The sequence below is a fragment of the Typopeltis vanoorti genome, chromosome 21, assembly GCF_054136105.1.
Source record: "Typopeltis vanoorti isolate ZY-2024b chromosome 21, IOZ_Tvanoo_1.0, whole genome shotgun sequence".
NCBI classification, from domain to species: Eukaryota; Metazoa; Arthropoda; class Arachnida; order Uropygi; family Thelyphonidae; genus Typopeltis; species Typopeltis vanoorti.
In genome coordinates this window covers 62,844,550-62,861,445 of record NC_143569.1, presented here as the reverse complement: position 1 = coordinate 62,861,445, position 16,896 = coordinate 62,844,550, and the positions used below count along the sequence as shown (strand labels likewise).

The 16,896-nt window shown below is 34.8% G+C and overlaps 1 protein-coding gene across 1 annotated transcript in view; it reads left to right on the top strand.

Annotated features, from left to right (window-relative positions):
• Window positions 1–16,896, top strand: part of LOC150094915 (uncharacterized) — a 112,253-nt gene that overhangs the window by 31,518 nt on the left and 63,839 nt on the right. The window contains exon 5 of the mRNA XM_090411280.1: window positions 9,614–9,703. Within this exon, the coding sequence (XP_090267406.1) occupies window positions 9,614–9,703 (90 nt within the window). The remainder of the gene's footprint in view (window positions 1–9,613; window positions 9,704–16,896) is intronic.

The window sequence follows — 16,896 nt, the reverse complement described above, 5'->3', positions numbered from 1 at the left end:
CAGTAGCACTAGTTAGGAAGCAAAAGGTTCAATTGCCATTTGAGTAGGAGGCAAGCCAACTGTATTTGGTAGACCTGAATTAGTTGAGGTTCCTTTTTTTACAGACATTATAGACTGCAGTATAGGCCAAGTATTGAGTTAGAATTTTTTACTTCAGCCACTTGGCCTGCTCTTTGCGCACCTGTTGGAGAACCAAGCTTGAATAGTGCTAGTCTGTGTGTGTGTGGGGGGGGGGTTCTGGATAGAATGTGGGATGAAAACAATCTTTGCAAGGATTATTTAAGTTATTTGATTACAGTATGAGCCCAGATAAGGACAGTGGAAACAGCATTCAGACGATGGAATGGATGAGCAGAAATAAACAAGATCATCCCATTTGGTTCCATTGTTCCATTTTAGTGCCAAAGGACATGAGATTGAGAAAGAATGAGATGTTCTCTAGAAAATGAACTGCAGAGGAGGTTATGGGCTAAATTACTGATAAAATAACTGACATCTACAGAATATTTGAAAAGAGAACTTATGAAAAAGTCACGATGTTAGACAAATCCTGAAGAAATACCAGTCTAAAGTGGATCACAAAGAATGGATTCTATGTTGCATTCTAACCTAAAATGTCACATCTGATGAATGCACTTGTACCCTCTTTTTTATGGAAGGAGTATTGCAAATCTAATTTGGAGAAAGACGATTCTCTTCTAGGTGTTCAGAGAAAGAATCTTCTCTCTTGACTCAAAATGAACAATTTGAGTGTGGTATGATGTCTTTGCACTTTGGAGTCACAGCACCAGAATTCCACTCATTTCTATTTAAAAAAAAAAAAAAAATCAATACTCTATATCCTTGGATAAAGCTCATACTAGGAAAAGAATCATCGAAAGATATTTCCTTTCTAGATGCACACATTCAATGTAAGCAAAATGGATTCTTTCTTCTGTCTACCAAAAACCAACTTTTACAGGTCATTATATCCATGATACATCAGCTCAGCATTGATTTCAAAAATGTGGCATCATAAAATCCCTGATATTAAGAGCATACAAAATTTGTTCTTCTAAAGAATGTCTAAAACATGAACTGGAAACTATCAAACAACCTTACTAAATGGCTATAATCCAAGAATAACTCAAAAAAAAAATTGGCTTCTATACAGCAACCCAGACAAGAAGAAGCTTTCAAAACTCCTATACTATATATTAAAGGTATCTCTGAACAGGGATGACAAGAATTATGAAAAAATATAAACTCACTGCTACCTATAAACTTAACCAAATTCATAACCTGCTACCTTCTCTAAAAGATAAACTCTTGCTACTGATGCTACCTGGCATATACAAAGTACCATGTTCATGCAACTTGTCTTACTATGGACAAGCAGGAAGATCTGTCAATAAATGTATCTCTGAACATCAAGGCCACATTCAGCTCATCAAACTTTATAAATCTGTAATAAATTTAGTTTAATCCTTTATCCCAGTGAGAGCAAACAAAGTTTGCGCCCGAAAATATCTTCAGGACTGAATATAGTGTTGTACTATCTTACCTGGGTAAGTAGTACAACATCAGGCAACTCATAACAAAGGTGGAGCAAGCTACCAACACTCCTATCCCAGTATCTCCCATAATGCAAAACCCATCTCCTTGTGGATATGTATACTGTTATGCATTAAGGGATTGGCCACTACCCAGACTAGTTTCGACCTTTATTTAGATCTCTTCAGTGGGAGCCAGGCCCAGAGTTGGAGATACCAGGCAGAAGCGAGGTCATCTTTACCTATAGGAGTTGCCAAAAGGTTTGCCACCTTTTTTTTTTTATTAAATTACTCTGGATTTAGAGAAAGATGTTGAAAGTTTATTTTTCACTAGGTTAGACTATAATAAATTTAGTTTAATCCTTTATCCCAGTGAGAACAAACAAAGTTTGTGCCTGAAAATATCTTCAGGACTGAATATAGTGTTGTACTATCTTAACTGGGTAAGTAGTACAACACTATATTTACAAATCTGGCCTGGCGCAACATGGGATCAAAAATACCAGCTTCAGAATCCAGTGGGAAAACACCAAGCTGATACTTCTTCACCCATAGTCTATATAGACCATTGGGGCACTATAAAGGTGACAGTCCTAACATACTCTCTCTCTCTCTGTGTTTCTGTCATGGCATCTCCTTAACAAAGTGGAGAATGAGAAATGAGTCCATTTTTTAATATTATGTATCCAAGTGATTCTAGGTTGCCCCTGGTGTTTTGTACCAGAAGTCAAACCCTTTAGTGCTATTTTAGGTAAACTATCTGATATAACCACTTGGCTGCCACTGGAGTTATTTCCAACGTAATTTAGTGATATTTTCTTGTGTTCTAGCAATGGAGTGATTTTCCTTCTAACTTCATCGTTTGTTATGTGTGCTGTGTATAGTATCTTCAAAAGTTTTCTGTAGAACTTCATCTCGAAGGCCAATAGTCTTTTCTCATCTTCCTTTAGCAACATCCAACTCTCACATCTGTATAGTAATGCAGAGTTAACAAGGATATCGATGAGGTCCTTCCAAAGTGGTGGTAACTGTGAAAGGCAACAGTTTCTTTAGCAGTGTGTGCCTGAATGTCATGTTTAGACTGGCCATCTCTGAGCTGTACATTTCCCAAGGAGGTGAATCTTTCTACTTCTTCCAATTTTTCATTGTTAACTGAAATTTTCAAGCTACTGCATTGATCCATATATACACGTGAACAGTTACACAAAGAAAGTGCTGGAGTCCTACTTCCTTAACTTAACCTTAGTTGTAATGCCTAATTTATTTAATACAGTTGAGGATGACAATTTCCCACACTATTCCAAAAGTGTGGGAAATTATCATCCTCGACTGTACTAAATAAATTTGTAATCTCTTATATTTTTATTTTTTTACCATGTCTATTTAGATTTATTTTCATCCCAACAGTTTAAACCTATGAACACATGCCTGTATTATACATAGAGGTATAACATATGCACTCTACTGTTTCTTTATTCAAACTCCTCCTCATTATTCACTGCTTGCACTGATGATGTCTTACAATATATAAGACGATTTATCTGCATAATAAATTTAATTTTTACTGTGGTACACATGTGATTCTATAGCTGTAAATGTACTCATAAAGTAAGAGTGCACATTATCCACACTGTATTCATCATTTATATAGATCACATTACAAAGGAAAATGGCATTAAAAGTGATATTGAAATTTTAAGTATATAGCTTATTCTTTACTTTATGCAGATGATGTCATACTTTTAAATAAATACAGAATAAGTCATCAGGATATTTAAAAACCGAATAAATGCTGTAACAAATTTGGCATGAAAATTGACATTAAAAAGAAACTGTGAAAACAAACAGGGAAAACTGATGTAGTAAATTACTGACGATCAACATATCAGGAGTCATAGTAAAGGTACTGGAGAAATTGGTCAAGAGCAAAATAAAGAAATAGATAGAGAGAAATGGAATACTAAATGGGGGGGGGGGGGGGGGGTAACATGGTTTTGTGAAGAATAGGTCATGCCCTGGTAACTTGCTCACATTTTATAATACAATGACAGCTGAGTTGGATACTGCTACTGAGATCTTGCAAAGTTCAGCAGTAATCTTGCTGGGCTTTGCAAGCAGCTAATTGGATTACTTGGTTACTGAAAAATACCCTGACAAGCAGGTTATTATACCTCTTTATAGAGACTCGGTAAGATCTTGACTACTGTGCACAGATCTGGTCACTTGGGTTTTGGGGATGAGGAGGAGGTGGAGAGGATCCAGATGTGAGTGACCAAGATGGCATCATGTCTGTGGAATAAATTTTATGAGGACAGGTTGAAGATTTGTGGGTTACAGAAATTAGTTGAGGTGATATGATTGAGACATACAAGTTACTGAAGGGTTTTTACAAGATGAATCCAGAGGAAGTTTTTCAGAACAGGACACAGTGAGAGAACTAGGAGCTATCCTTGGAAATTGAGCAAGAGTGTAGTTATGGTATCAGGACCAGATTTTTTCTTGGAGAGTGGTGAATGACTGTGATTTTAGCAGTTTTAGTGAAGATGGCAAATTCAGAGATGGATAAATATGGTTGACAGCTAGGTGAATAAATAATATTGAATAAAAGAGTTTAATACTAAATTAATAATAACCACACTAAACTAGTAATATACACTATGTTGACAAAATTATTTGGACACCTACTTGTAGTAAAAAAAAAATGCATTTTAATTAAATTTCTATTCTAAATGGGATCCCCTTCGACCTGAATGACAGCAACTACCCACTACCCTTTATGGTATGCTTTCAACCAATTTCTGATACGTTGCAATAGGAATATTCTTCCATTCCTAGTGCAAAGTTACTCCATTGCTGATTCTAGCTGCTGTGGTCTAGAGAGAATTTGGTATTGTAATTCGTCCCAAAGATGTTTGATGATGTTGAGGTCTGTACTCTGAGTCAGCCAATCCAACACTTCAGTGTTGTTTTATAGAAACAAGTCTTGGATATACACAGTGCAGTATGGCATGGAGCATTGCCATGCTCCATGACATGCAAGGGTAACTGCCGAAGTACTTCCATAGCGTTGGAAGCATGAAGTTGTCCAGGATATCCAGGTAGCGATCAGACGTTTAGGGTAAGTCCACCAATGGACCAAGCCCCATCCCACTGAAATACCCATACCATTACTGAGTCTCCACCAAACTTAAATAGTGCAGTCTTGTCTGAACCATACCTCAGGTAATCTCCAGATTCAAACACTTCCATCAGAGCAAAACATTTGGAAGCATGATTTGTTGCCCCACAGAACACTTTTCCAATCACGTATAGTCCAGGAACGGTGTGAAAGACACCAATCTAAACGTTGTTTAGCATTCAGTGGAATGTGATGTTTGGTTTGTTCTCAGCAGCTCTGCCATGGTAACCTAGGGCATGTAAATCTTTGTGGACAGATATCCCTGCAGCATTTTCCAGGTTGACTGCGAGGTTTGCCACTGATGACGTGTGGGATGCGCGAACATTCTGAGACAAAGCTCGTTGATTGCTGTCAGTGAGTGTCATGGCCTTCCAGGGAATTTTCCTGCTGTGGTAGCACTATCAATTTTTGTGTACTGAGATGGGTAGAAATGTCATGGACAGAAAAACCATTGATATGATACCCAACTATTCCACGTTGGAAGTCTGTCGGTTCAGCTGAACATGGTGGCATCTTGACATCAAGTATGGTGCAAAACATGCAGCACATCCCACTTTTTATTACCAAACTTATGCAGACACTCCCTAAATATTTGCATGTGATAGGATCCGAAATTTGAATGACATGTAAGGTGTCCAAATACTTTTGTCTAGACACATTTTTTTATGTGGCTCCCACCAATGAAAGGTTTATGTAAACCTATAGTAGATTTGTGTTGTGAGTAGGCTAAGGTTTTTTTTGTTTTGTTTTTTTCGTTTTTGTTAATTATATATAATTTATTTTTGTAATTTGATTTATTTTTTACATTGTCTGACAACTCTGCTCTAGAGACCAAACATGTGACTTTATCAAGTCACCTGAGGCCTCCAATAAGCCAGGCAGTGAAATTCATCTCCCACCTAAATAAAATCACAAACATCTTTACACATAACAGGACTTAAACCCACAGCCTATTGTTTGGAAAACAGATAATATGCTAACCACTCATCTAATGAGGCTGGAAATATACTGTATAACATAGTGTACAAACCAATTTTAACTTATAAATCTGAAAATTGGATTTGGAATAAAACACTTGACTGAAGACTGGTGACCACAGTTATGAGAGTTCTGAGGAAAATATGGGAAATGAAGATATGGTGTCAATGGTTGAAGCATATTAAAACTGAAGATATTGGAAAGGAAACTGACATTATTTGCATTGATGGCAGTCAAAAGATTCAGAGTAAGATCAAGATTTAAATAGATTGATGCAGCTAATGGTGCCTTAAAGGCTGAAATATAAGATTTGACAGTATTAGAGATCTAACAAATAGCAGGTTAATTTGTAAGAAAATTGTTGATAGGAATCTAGTGATAATGTAAACTTAATTATATAGTGCTGATACATTATTTTGTATCCCTTCCTCTTCCCTTGAGGGTACATATCAGTAAGTATCAGTAATGAAAGTAAATATTATCTGTATATTTTTTCTAAAAATACAGTTCACTCTCCCTATAGCAATTCCATAGGTATTGCAGATATAGTTTGCATACTAAGAATAAAATACAAAAAATGGAAAATGATGCTTATTTCTAAAAATTTCAACTATGTTTCATAGGCATCTTCAGTACAGAAATGAAACAGCAATAACAGAAAATTCTAAAAAGTGCTACCTTAGTGGCGAATGTAAAATAAAAAATGGTCAGTATTTTCCTAACTAAAAAAAAGTAATATGTATATATATATATATATATATATATAATTAAAAATTAAAAGTTAAGGAAAAATCAGTTGATTTAAAAAGTACTGTCTCCCATAAAGGAGATAAACCTGGACTATCACATCTATTTAGTTTAGTTTAGGACAGTGGAGCAGCTTTTCACAAGTTTCTTTATAAAGACATTCTGTAACAAATTGACTTTTAAGAAGGATTCTTGTCCTATTCTAGTGAACTCTATGCTTGGTGGAGATGGCATGTTCAGTAAGTCCTGACTGTTTAAGCTTATTTTGATATAAGAATAATGAATAACTTATGTTCTTCACAACGAATAAAAGCAGATCTTTCAGTTTGTCTAACATGATTAGCTACAAGTACAAGTAATCTGTTGAACATCTGCAAAGCCAAAAGGAGAAAGCTTGTTTTTAGGAGATGCTAGGACAAAAAAAGCAACAAAATTGTTCAGTAGTTTTAAAATTTTTTGCTGTGTATTTTGAATTCCTGCACCTAAGGGAGAGGAATAAGTTACTTCTTCTTGAGCAGCAGAGGCAGGGATCATAAAATTGCTGAACATTTTTTGAAAACATCACTTAAAAGCATTTGACTTAATGTGTGGTAATTCTTTCCACAATAGTTCATCCAAAGAATAAGCACAATGTAATAAGATCTTGATGGTCTGTTTTTTTTTGACTAGGATGATGGTGTGATTCTGCATGTTTGAGTCTTCTTCTGAAAATTATAAGCTGCTTTCTGGTTGATAGAGAATTAGTAGATCCAAAAAGGCTATTTGATTATCATGTTCTGTTTCTAAGGTGAAGTAGATCCTTTTGCCAAAGGAATGGGTTTTGGTCAGATTTTTTTTTTTTTTATCATGGTGTGTATTATAGTGAGAGGTGACTTCAACTGGATTTATTGTCATAATAAAAAACAAATGAAGCATAACTAAATTTTGTTATAAAGATATTTCATATCTCTACAAAAAAAAAAGTAACAAATTTTCAGCAAATTTTGCTGTTCACTGACGAATTAAATGAGCTATTAAACTATAAAACATTCAAATGTCACTTTGCCGGTGTTCTTACATTGGCTTTCCAATGATGGTTTAAATAAGTTAGGTCAGACATATTACATCTGATAAAGCAATTTCCATTCATTATACAAAATGAAGTCCTCAATAATTTAGGAGTGTGTGTGGGCATAATTTCACTCTTTATAAATGAGCATCACTGTGATATTCATCTTCCATGATCTTATAATTTCCCCAATATGGCCAATTAGGACTTCATTCAAGAACAGTCAAGTTTACAATTACTTGATATAGGATATTAAGATATAGAAAAAAGGAGTGGGGAGAGAGAGAGTTTCTGCAATAAACTTCTTTCGTATAAACATTAAAGATGAATTGATTATGTTATCAAGTGGTTAGTATTTCTGTTTCTGCTTTCCAACTCTTGATCTGAATCCAAAGCTGAATATTTTGCAAACATCTTCAAGTGGAAGATGAGGTTCATTGTCCATTGCTTATCAGATGCAAGAAGTGGTATGAACAAGTTCCATGTTTGTTTTCTAGAGAAGGATTTCCAGAATATCTCACCCCTTTCTTGCCCACAGTACTGATACTAGTGTATCAGTACTGTGGGCTGTCCTCTATTTTTGAGTGGAATTCACACAGAAAATAAATATAACATAACATGTTTAACTCTTCCTTCTTTTTATTTTCATCTTGTAAGATAAAAAAAGCAACAAAATGTGTTATTTTTCATAAGGTTAATGGGGCTAATTTTTTGTGTTCAGTGGTGTAGAGAAGATTTAGTTAGAAGATATTGGATCTTTGAACTTTGAATTTTTTTTATATAAAAGGTTAAAACCTATTGTGAGCTATTATTATTATTACTACGGGCGACTCCAGGGAGTCCTTAGACTCATCGAGGAAGGCCCTAAACATCATGTCCACACACCTATTTGGCATTTTCACAGTATCTATCATACCTTGCCTTGAACTCACTCACCGTCATAGCACCCACAACAGGCTCTGGCAGCTTATTCCACTTGTTTACCACTCTAAAAGTAAAGAACCCAGTTGTAACACCCCTGCTTACCACATTCTTGCCCAGCTTCCATAGGTGTCTCCTAGTTCTCCCACCACCAGTCCTATTCTCAAAAATATCCTCTGAATTAATCCTATAGAAACCCTTTAGCAATTTGAATGTCTCAATCATATCTCCTCTTTTCTGCCTATCAACCAATTTCTGCAACCCACAAATCTTCAACCTGTTCTCATAAGGTTCAATCCATAGAATCATCTTGGTCACTCGCCTCTGGATCCTCTCAACCTCCTCCCCATCAAGAAGAAACCTAGGTGACCAAATCTGGGCACAGCAGTCGAGATGAGGTCTTATCAAGGCTTGGTACAAAGGAAATTAATGATGTTATTAATGATAACATGCTATTAATGATGTTAGCTCTGCAGATTGATCAAGGATCAAATAAATTAGTAACTCTACTGTACAGAGTATTTATTTATTTATAGTGCCACTACATGTCTTTAAGCAATGTATGATGTTATAGTGAGTTAGTAAAAGTCTTCTGTGAAATTATTAATTTTTGATGCTGTCAAGTGTTATTAAACATGCATGCAGTAATGAGATTTCATTTCATAATCAAATGGTCTCTCAACATTACTTACTCATTAACAAATTTGACATTTTCTGTGTGTGTGTGTATATGCGTGAGTAGTCTTTGCGTGAGTAGTTTTTCTTGAAACCAACTGCTCATAGTGAGAGATTATTTTAGATTTCATTATACTCTAATGAAAATCTGAAAGTGCCACACCTTGAACTTAATCATTAAACACTTATCTTGACATTGTAGTCCACAGAGCTGAATGTATATTGTTTTTTAAAATCTATATCATCTCTCCCTTTGTATCATACCAAACACAATCTTCTACCACCATTACTTTTGCACTATGATTGAAAAACAGCAAGAAATCAGAAAAGGTCATTGAGACTTATCAACCATATTTTTTCAGGGATGACTCTGGCCTCAAATATTGATTGTCAGTAAATGTGTCTTTTTTCATCAGTTTTATTTTTTAATTCTTTATTTTAATCATTGCAATTCAAATATTCCATATTACTCATTATGCATTATTTTATGTTTAAGGTACATTTTTTAATTCTTAAAAATTATTCAATTTACAGTTTAGAATCAAAAAATAAGGAACTTAAAGAAAAAGTTGAAGAATTGCAAAATAAAATAAAAGAAGAAAAGGAGCAGCAGTTAAAAAATCTGTAAGTTACTACTATATTGTTAATTATGCTATTAACAGCATTCTTTGTATTTTTATATTTTTTCACAAAGGTCTATTTTTTATCATCTAGTAAATATAAAAATAACTTTTTATCTGATAAGCTGAGCACTTGGCAGTACTTCAAGAAAAAAACATGTAATTACAGCTAGGTAGAGATGACCTGCGAATGCTTCTGCCTGGTATCTCAGCTTGGGCCTGGCTCCCACTGAAGAGACCTCAATAAAGGTCGAAACTAGTCTGGGTAGTGGCCCTTGCCTTAATGCATAACATTAGACATATCCGCAAGGAGATGTGTTTTGCATTATGGGAGATACTGAGCCAGGAGTGTTGGTGGCTTGCTACACCTTTGCAACGAGTTGCCCTGGTGTTGTACCACCTTACCTCAGTCCTAAAGATACTTTCAGGCACAAACTTTGTTTGCTCACACTTGGATAAAGGATTAAACCAAATTTATTATACTCTAACCAAGTGAAAAATAAACTTTCAACATCTTTCTCTAAATCCAGAGTAATTTATTAAAAAAGGGTGGCACACCATATGGCAACTCCTATAGGTAGAGATGCCCTGCGAATGCTTCTGCCTGGTATCTCAGCTTGGGCCTGGCTCCCACTGAAGAGACCTCAATAAAGGTCGAAACTAGTCTGGGTAGTGGCCCTTCCCTTAATGCATAACATTAAACATATCCGCAAGGAGATGTGTTTTGCATTATGGGTGATACCGAGACAGGACTGTTGGTGGCCTGCTACACCTTTGCAACGAGTTGCCCTGGTGTTGTACCACCTTACCCCAGTCCTGAAGATACTTTCAGGTGCAAACTTTGTTTGCTCACACTTGGATAAAGGATTAAACCAAATTTATTATACTCTAACCAAGTGAAAAATAAACTTTCAACATAATTACAGCGCTATTTTATATATGGTCTTATTGTGAATCATAATGATAATGTTTGTAAAAATAAAATTTTATGTTAAACTTGGAAAATCACTGTGAGAAGTTTATAAAATTATGAGAAAGACGTATATCTATGTTGGCCTGGCCTAGATACCAATTAAATAATTAATCCAGAAATTAGTAGCTGTGAACAGTAAACACACTACTTAGAAAGAATTCAATGGACACACCCACGGGCAAGGTGCATTGTGCAATTTAATGACTCATGCTTGTAGCCAGTATAAATTGGAGGAATATGATGCTCCCAAGCAGTACAACTGTATCTGGGAGAAATGGCTGCAAGAAGAGAGCTCGTGGAGTTTGAAAGAGGTGTTATGATAGGATACCATGTTGCAGTATTACTGCCTGGCTAATTATTGACAAATTGGGCCTTCCCAGATCAGCAATTAGTGATACCATACTGAGATGCAAGCACAGGGAGTCAACTGCAAGTGTTACATACAGTAGACAACCCACCACTCCTGCTGAACATGACTGTAGGATAGTACAAAAGATAATATGTAAAAACTATCATTCGTCAGTCGATACATTGAATGTGAAGTTCCAGCATTGAATGTGAAGGCATTGACTAGAACAGCGCTTCCCAAACTGTGGGCCGCGGCCCCCTTGGGGGCCGTAGGTTTTGTTGAGGGGGGGCCGTGAAATAATGAAAACAAATTTAAAATGTCTTAAGACTAAGTAGATTATTTTATTTTAAAAGAAACGTATTTAACTTTTATTATTTCTTTTTTGTTATTTTTTATATTTTAATGGAAAAATTCACACATTGGTGTTGGTTCACAAACTTTGCTTCCTGCGTATTTCGGCTCTTAATGAATATTAGTAAATATTGCTTATTCATATGTTTCATTTCAAAGCAGTGGTTAATTGTATTTAGTTCGAATGATCTCCAGGGAAGCTCCAAATGTTCCTGTCCCTTTCATCACGCGTTCGTAATCAGGGACTGTTGATATTGACTTTATATACATATCGAAACTCGTTTTATATTATCACTGTCATCTTAGCTAGTTTTCTGTTACCAATAAAAGTTTCGCATATACTTCGCACATGAAAAAAAAAGTTTAAACAAGTTCATGTGCGGAGATAGTAACTCGCTTGTAGTGGTAAACAACACGCCCTCCCTAACAGCCACTATACTGCAGAGGCAATAAAATCAAGTACTTTTATTATGTCAGTGAATAAGGTGTGAGGAGTCTGTGTAATATATTTCTCAACAAATAATGCAATTAGAGACAACTGGGATAAAAACACACTAATTAATGAATCACATGTCCCCTCATACAGAAAATATGCTGTATAGACTGAAACAAAATCATATGTTGCATGGGCAAACACAGTATCTAACTAAAAACTATTGTTATTAATTAGATGTGTGTGTGAGTTCATTTTCCCAAGGCAGCAATAAAATTCAACCGAACGTGTTAAAATTCGTAAAATTGTTAAAACTAATTAATATATATATATATATATATATATATATATATATATATAGTTTTATGAAAAAAATTGAATGACTAGAACCGAGATTTATTTAAAAAGGTTTTAATATAAACACACTACTAGTTTCGGCCTGTAACAGCCTTCTTCAGGTGACATTATAAAAGAAAAAAAAAAAAAACAGTAAACATTGAGGGGTAAAAGACTATGAACTCAGAAGAAGCAAATAGATTCAAAAGCAATATATCTATTCCTTACATAAGTACTGTTTCACATAAATTAGCAAAAGTTCTGAAAAAATACAATATCAGAACCTTGTTCACTCCACTTCCAAAGATCCGTTCCTTAATTAGCCACCCAAAACCTTGTCATCATCAACTCAAATACCCTGGCGTATATAAAATATTATGTGACTGCGATATTCCTTATTTCGGGCAGACAGACAAATCTGTTGAAATGCGTATGGAAGAACACATGAGAGACATTACTTACAAGAGACAGTGAGCAAGTGCATTATTAAGTAATGTCCTCTTCTCGGCTAATCCTAATGATGATAACCAAAGTCACAAAGTCTCCTGGGAAAAATCTACAAGCATCTTCCGTTGCAGTGACGAAATAGAGAGAAAAATTGTGGAATCGAGAGAAATCATCTTCAATGCTGTTCATCTAAATAACAACTTAAGCTACAACCTCCCAGATAGTTATTCAGCTGTAATCATGTACTGGCGTTCACGTGATGCAGCAAGCACTCACTCTCCCAACAATGCAACAAATGAAAGAACAGCTTCAAATACAACTACAACGTTTTCATGCTAATTATGTATAAAGGCTGTCTATGTTATTCATAGTCTTTTAACCCTCAATGTTTACTGTTTTTTCTTTTATAATGTCACCTGAAGAAGGCTGTTACAGGCCGAAACTAGTAGTATGTTTATATTAAAACCTTTTTAAATAAATCTCGGTTCTAGTCATTCAATTTTTTTCATAAAACTATGTATGTTAACCGAGTCAATGATCATTCTGTCATATATATATATATATATATATATATATATATATAATGAATGTTATGGCAGTTTCACATATGGAATTCGGTTGAAGAGAGTTAGCATTTCAACTCAATTGTCAGCTATGCTTTTATCTTTCGGTTGCACGATCTTTTGTTAATACCGCACTAATCATATACACGTTTTAATAACCTGCCTTTGCTGTCTGTTTTCGCATTAGGTTTAATTACAGTAAAGGGGAGAAAAGTCACAAAAGAGAAAAATGTTCCTGGTCCGGGATTCCCTTATTCAGGTAATATTCACTAATTTCATGTTATCAGTCTGTGGTGTGCCAGTATCGGTAAGTGGTGATATTATTTGATCTATTCTACGTTAAAAAATTTAACCCTGAGATGGATAAGTGGCTGATAAAAAATAAAAAAAAAAATCCCACGAACAATCAGAAGAAGCAGAAACAGACTCAAAAAAAAAAAAAAAAAGGACAGTATTTCATATTTTACCAGAACAGCCCGCATTGCCTTCAGAACCAAACGGTAAGAGGCAAAAAATGTAATATATGCATTTGATTTTTGCAATATTCGCTGTGTATGTTTTGTATTGAATATAAATACAATAAATATTATAATAATGTATCTCTCTATTACGATTTTTTTTTCGAGTGGGGGGCCCGTGAAATATTTTAATTTTTGCAAAGGGGGCCTTGACATCCAGAAGTTTGGGAAGCACTGGACTAGAACATGAATCTGCAGAAAAACATTCAGAACCAAGGCTCACAACATGGGTTTCCATGGCAGGACCGCAATATGCAAGCCTCACATTACCCGAACCAACATTCAGCATCATCTTCCGTAGTGCAAAGAGCATGTACAGTGGAAGCTTGGAAAGCTGTGTTGTGGTGTGACAAATCATGCTGCAACTTCTACTGAACAGATAGATGTGTTGGTGAAGGTCAGGTTACACATCCTGGTTGCCAGAGTGTGTAACCCCAACTATGAAATTCAGAGGTGTCATTGTGATGGTATGATCCTGATTTTCCTGGTTTTGGCATCGGATCTCTGTTTGTGGTGCCACGAACATTGAACTCTGAGAGGTATCTGAACATTCTGGACAATACAATGCTTCCTACTTTGGCATTTCTATGGAACTAACCACTGTCTCTTTCAACAAGACAATGCACAAGGTCATAAGGCTGCTGCTATAACTGCATGATTTATGGTGTTGGATCGTACATCCTGGCTCTGAATCCGCCATCTTGTTAGAACGTAGTTCTTATTTAAATTATCTGTTTTTTATTATCTTAATTAATTGTTGGTTGATTACTAATCCAAATATAGAGAAATTTATATTATCCTGCGCCACCCTATATTCAGATTAGTCTATATAATATAGTGGAAACAAATCATCAACTAACTTTAGCAATCTCACTTTTCTACAGGCCGAGTTTAAAATTAATATTTAAGGCTTCTGCAAGGTCCGATAAATTTTATGAGCGGTGTAATGAAGAAAAATTAGGCAAACAACAAATTGAATCCAATAAAATAAACATTTAATACAGGGTTATAGAACATGTACATTTAAGTAAAACTTTAAAAACAAGATAATGCAAATCAGCTTAGTCCAAATACTCATAACAAACATAAAACATTAGGCATCGCACATTCAGCTGTCAATACTATATTCATCCGAATAATTGAAGATGGTCCACACAGTTCAATGTTACAGAATCTCACAGTAATTATTCTTAAAGTAGAATTCTCTAATTCTTTCTTAGTCAACTAACACTTAATTTAATTATGAGGCAGTTATCACTTCAAGGGGGTAACACTTTAAAGCTCCATACTTCGGCTATTTTTAGTAGAATGCCACAGTTAATGTTAAGATATATCAGGTGGAGCTAACTCTTATATCTTCACACTGAAATATAAAAAAAATGGACTGCTCTTACTGGGTTATGTCTTTTACACATTGGATTCACTATAGGCAGACTTAAAACTGAAGTTAACTATCACTTTGAAGTAACACTATTCAAAAGGAATCTTCACTATATAACTGAAATATTAAACATAGAGCTTCACAAGTCTTGACGCACTCGTTTCAGGTAATCTACTTATTCCTTATTTTCTTCTACGCATTAATTTCAGCTTTGCACTATTCTTCCTCAAAACAATTGGAATTCAACATAATTTTAGAATTCCGTAGAAATATTCCAAATTGCCTATTAATTTCCTGGTCCTTTCATAATCTATTTATGGCATTTCCAAATTCCCTTTACTGCCACCCGTTACTTCACTCCGTGCTGTCCTGAATGCTTCTCCCCTGTTTACTTTCATTTTCCAATAAAATAACTTCATTCTTCCCACCAAAATCCGGTTCTAGCCAGTTCAGCTCATATCAACTCCTTCTCCCTTCGAATACCATAGCTCACGCTCCACGCACGCGCTATCTAAAATTAACTCCGTTACCTTGACAACAGCCAATCAAATTCAATCAGAAGAATTACATAAAATTACTTTCTCTTTCAGTAATGTTAAATAAAAAATATCATACTTCACATAGGGTACATTAAACTTACATATATATAATTTCTTACAATATTATTATAGGAATAAATTAAATAAAATGAATGACATTTTTATACAGAGTCCTTTTTATAACTATTACATTACTTAAGATTATATTATTAAATAATAATAAACAAAATTCAAGGCAATTATATGAATAACACTATAAGCAAGAGACAAACAATAAATAATATTTACGTCTTGCTTATGAAATGGAGGATTATGTTAAATATGAATGAAGTATTATAATTTATAAATTACCTTCATTCATAATTTAACAATGGACATGAATGTCACCACACGACTGGTCTCTCCATAGATCCCTGATCTCAACCCTATTGAACATCTATGGGATGGCACATCAGGTGAGTCAAGGGATGTCTGTCCTACAGTAATCCAGGACCTCATTAGATGGTCAGCTTGCCTTTGTTGTTGAGTTACACAATCCTTTGGTAATACTGCACCAATCATATGCGAGACCGGAAGTAGCGATAGCGAATAGTAGATTCTTGGTAAGTTATACCCATTTTTAGTATTTTTAAATCATGGTGATCTTATGAATCTGAAATGATAAAAGAAGCAATAATGAAACTGTTTGTTTTAATTTAATTACAGAAGCACTGATGCTAAAGATTGAATTATATCTCGTGACGAAGTGAGCTTCTGATCGCGTAAATGACATTGATAATTGAAATTTAAATGCATTCATTTTATAAATAATATGAGCAGTTATAAACGTCATTTAATTTTTTCCTGTAAACTTTAGTTTCCAAAAATCTCTACACATATCTCGTGTCATGATTTTTTCACTTTAATTTTTGGGGAAAAAATGTGAGTTATATTTGAGTATACAGAGTACGTTCATACCATGGCAAGCTTGGGACTTGTATTTTTCTGTTTTTATTAATTTTATTTATTTTTTACATAATCCAGACATCCTGCTCTAGAAACAAAACATGGAACTTTTTCAAGCCACTTCAGGCCTTCATCATAAACTGGGTGATGATCTTACACCGGGTAATAAAATTCATCTCCCACCAGAAGAATCATAAACGTCCATGTCCATGGCAGGATTAGATACAGTAACCACTCAGCCAATCAGACCAAGTCTGAACCCAATTCTGTTTTTATGGAATAACAAAATAGGAATTAATTTAGCACTTTTTATTTTTTTATTTTTTTTGCTATTTTTGCCTAAATGTGGATCGCCATACACC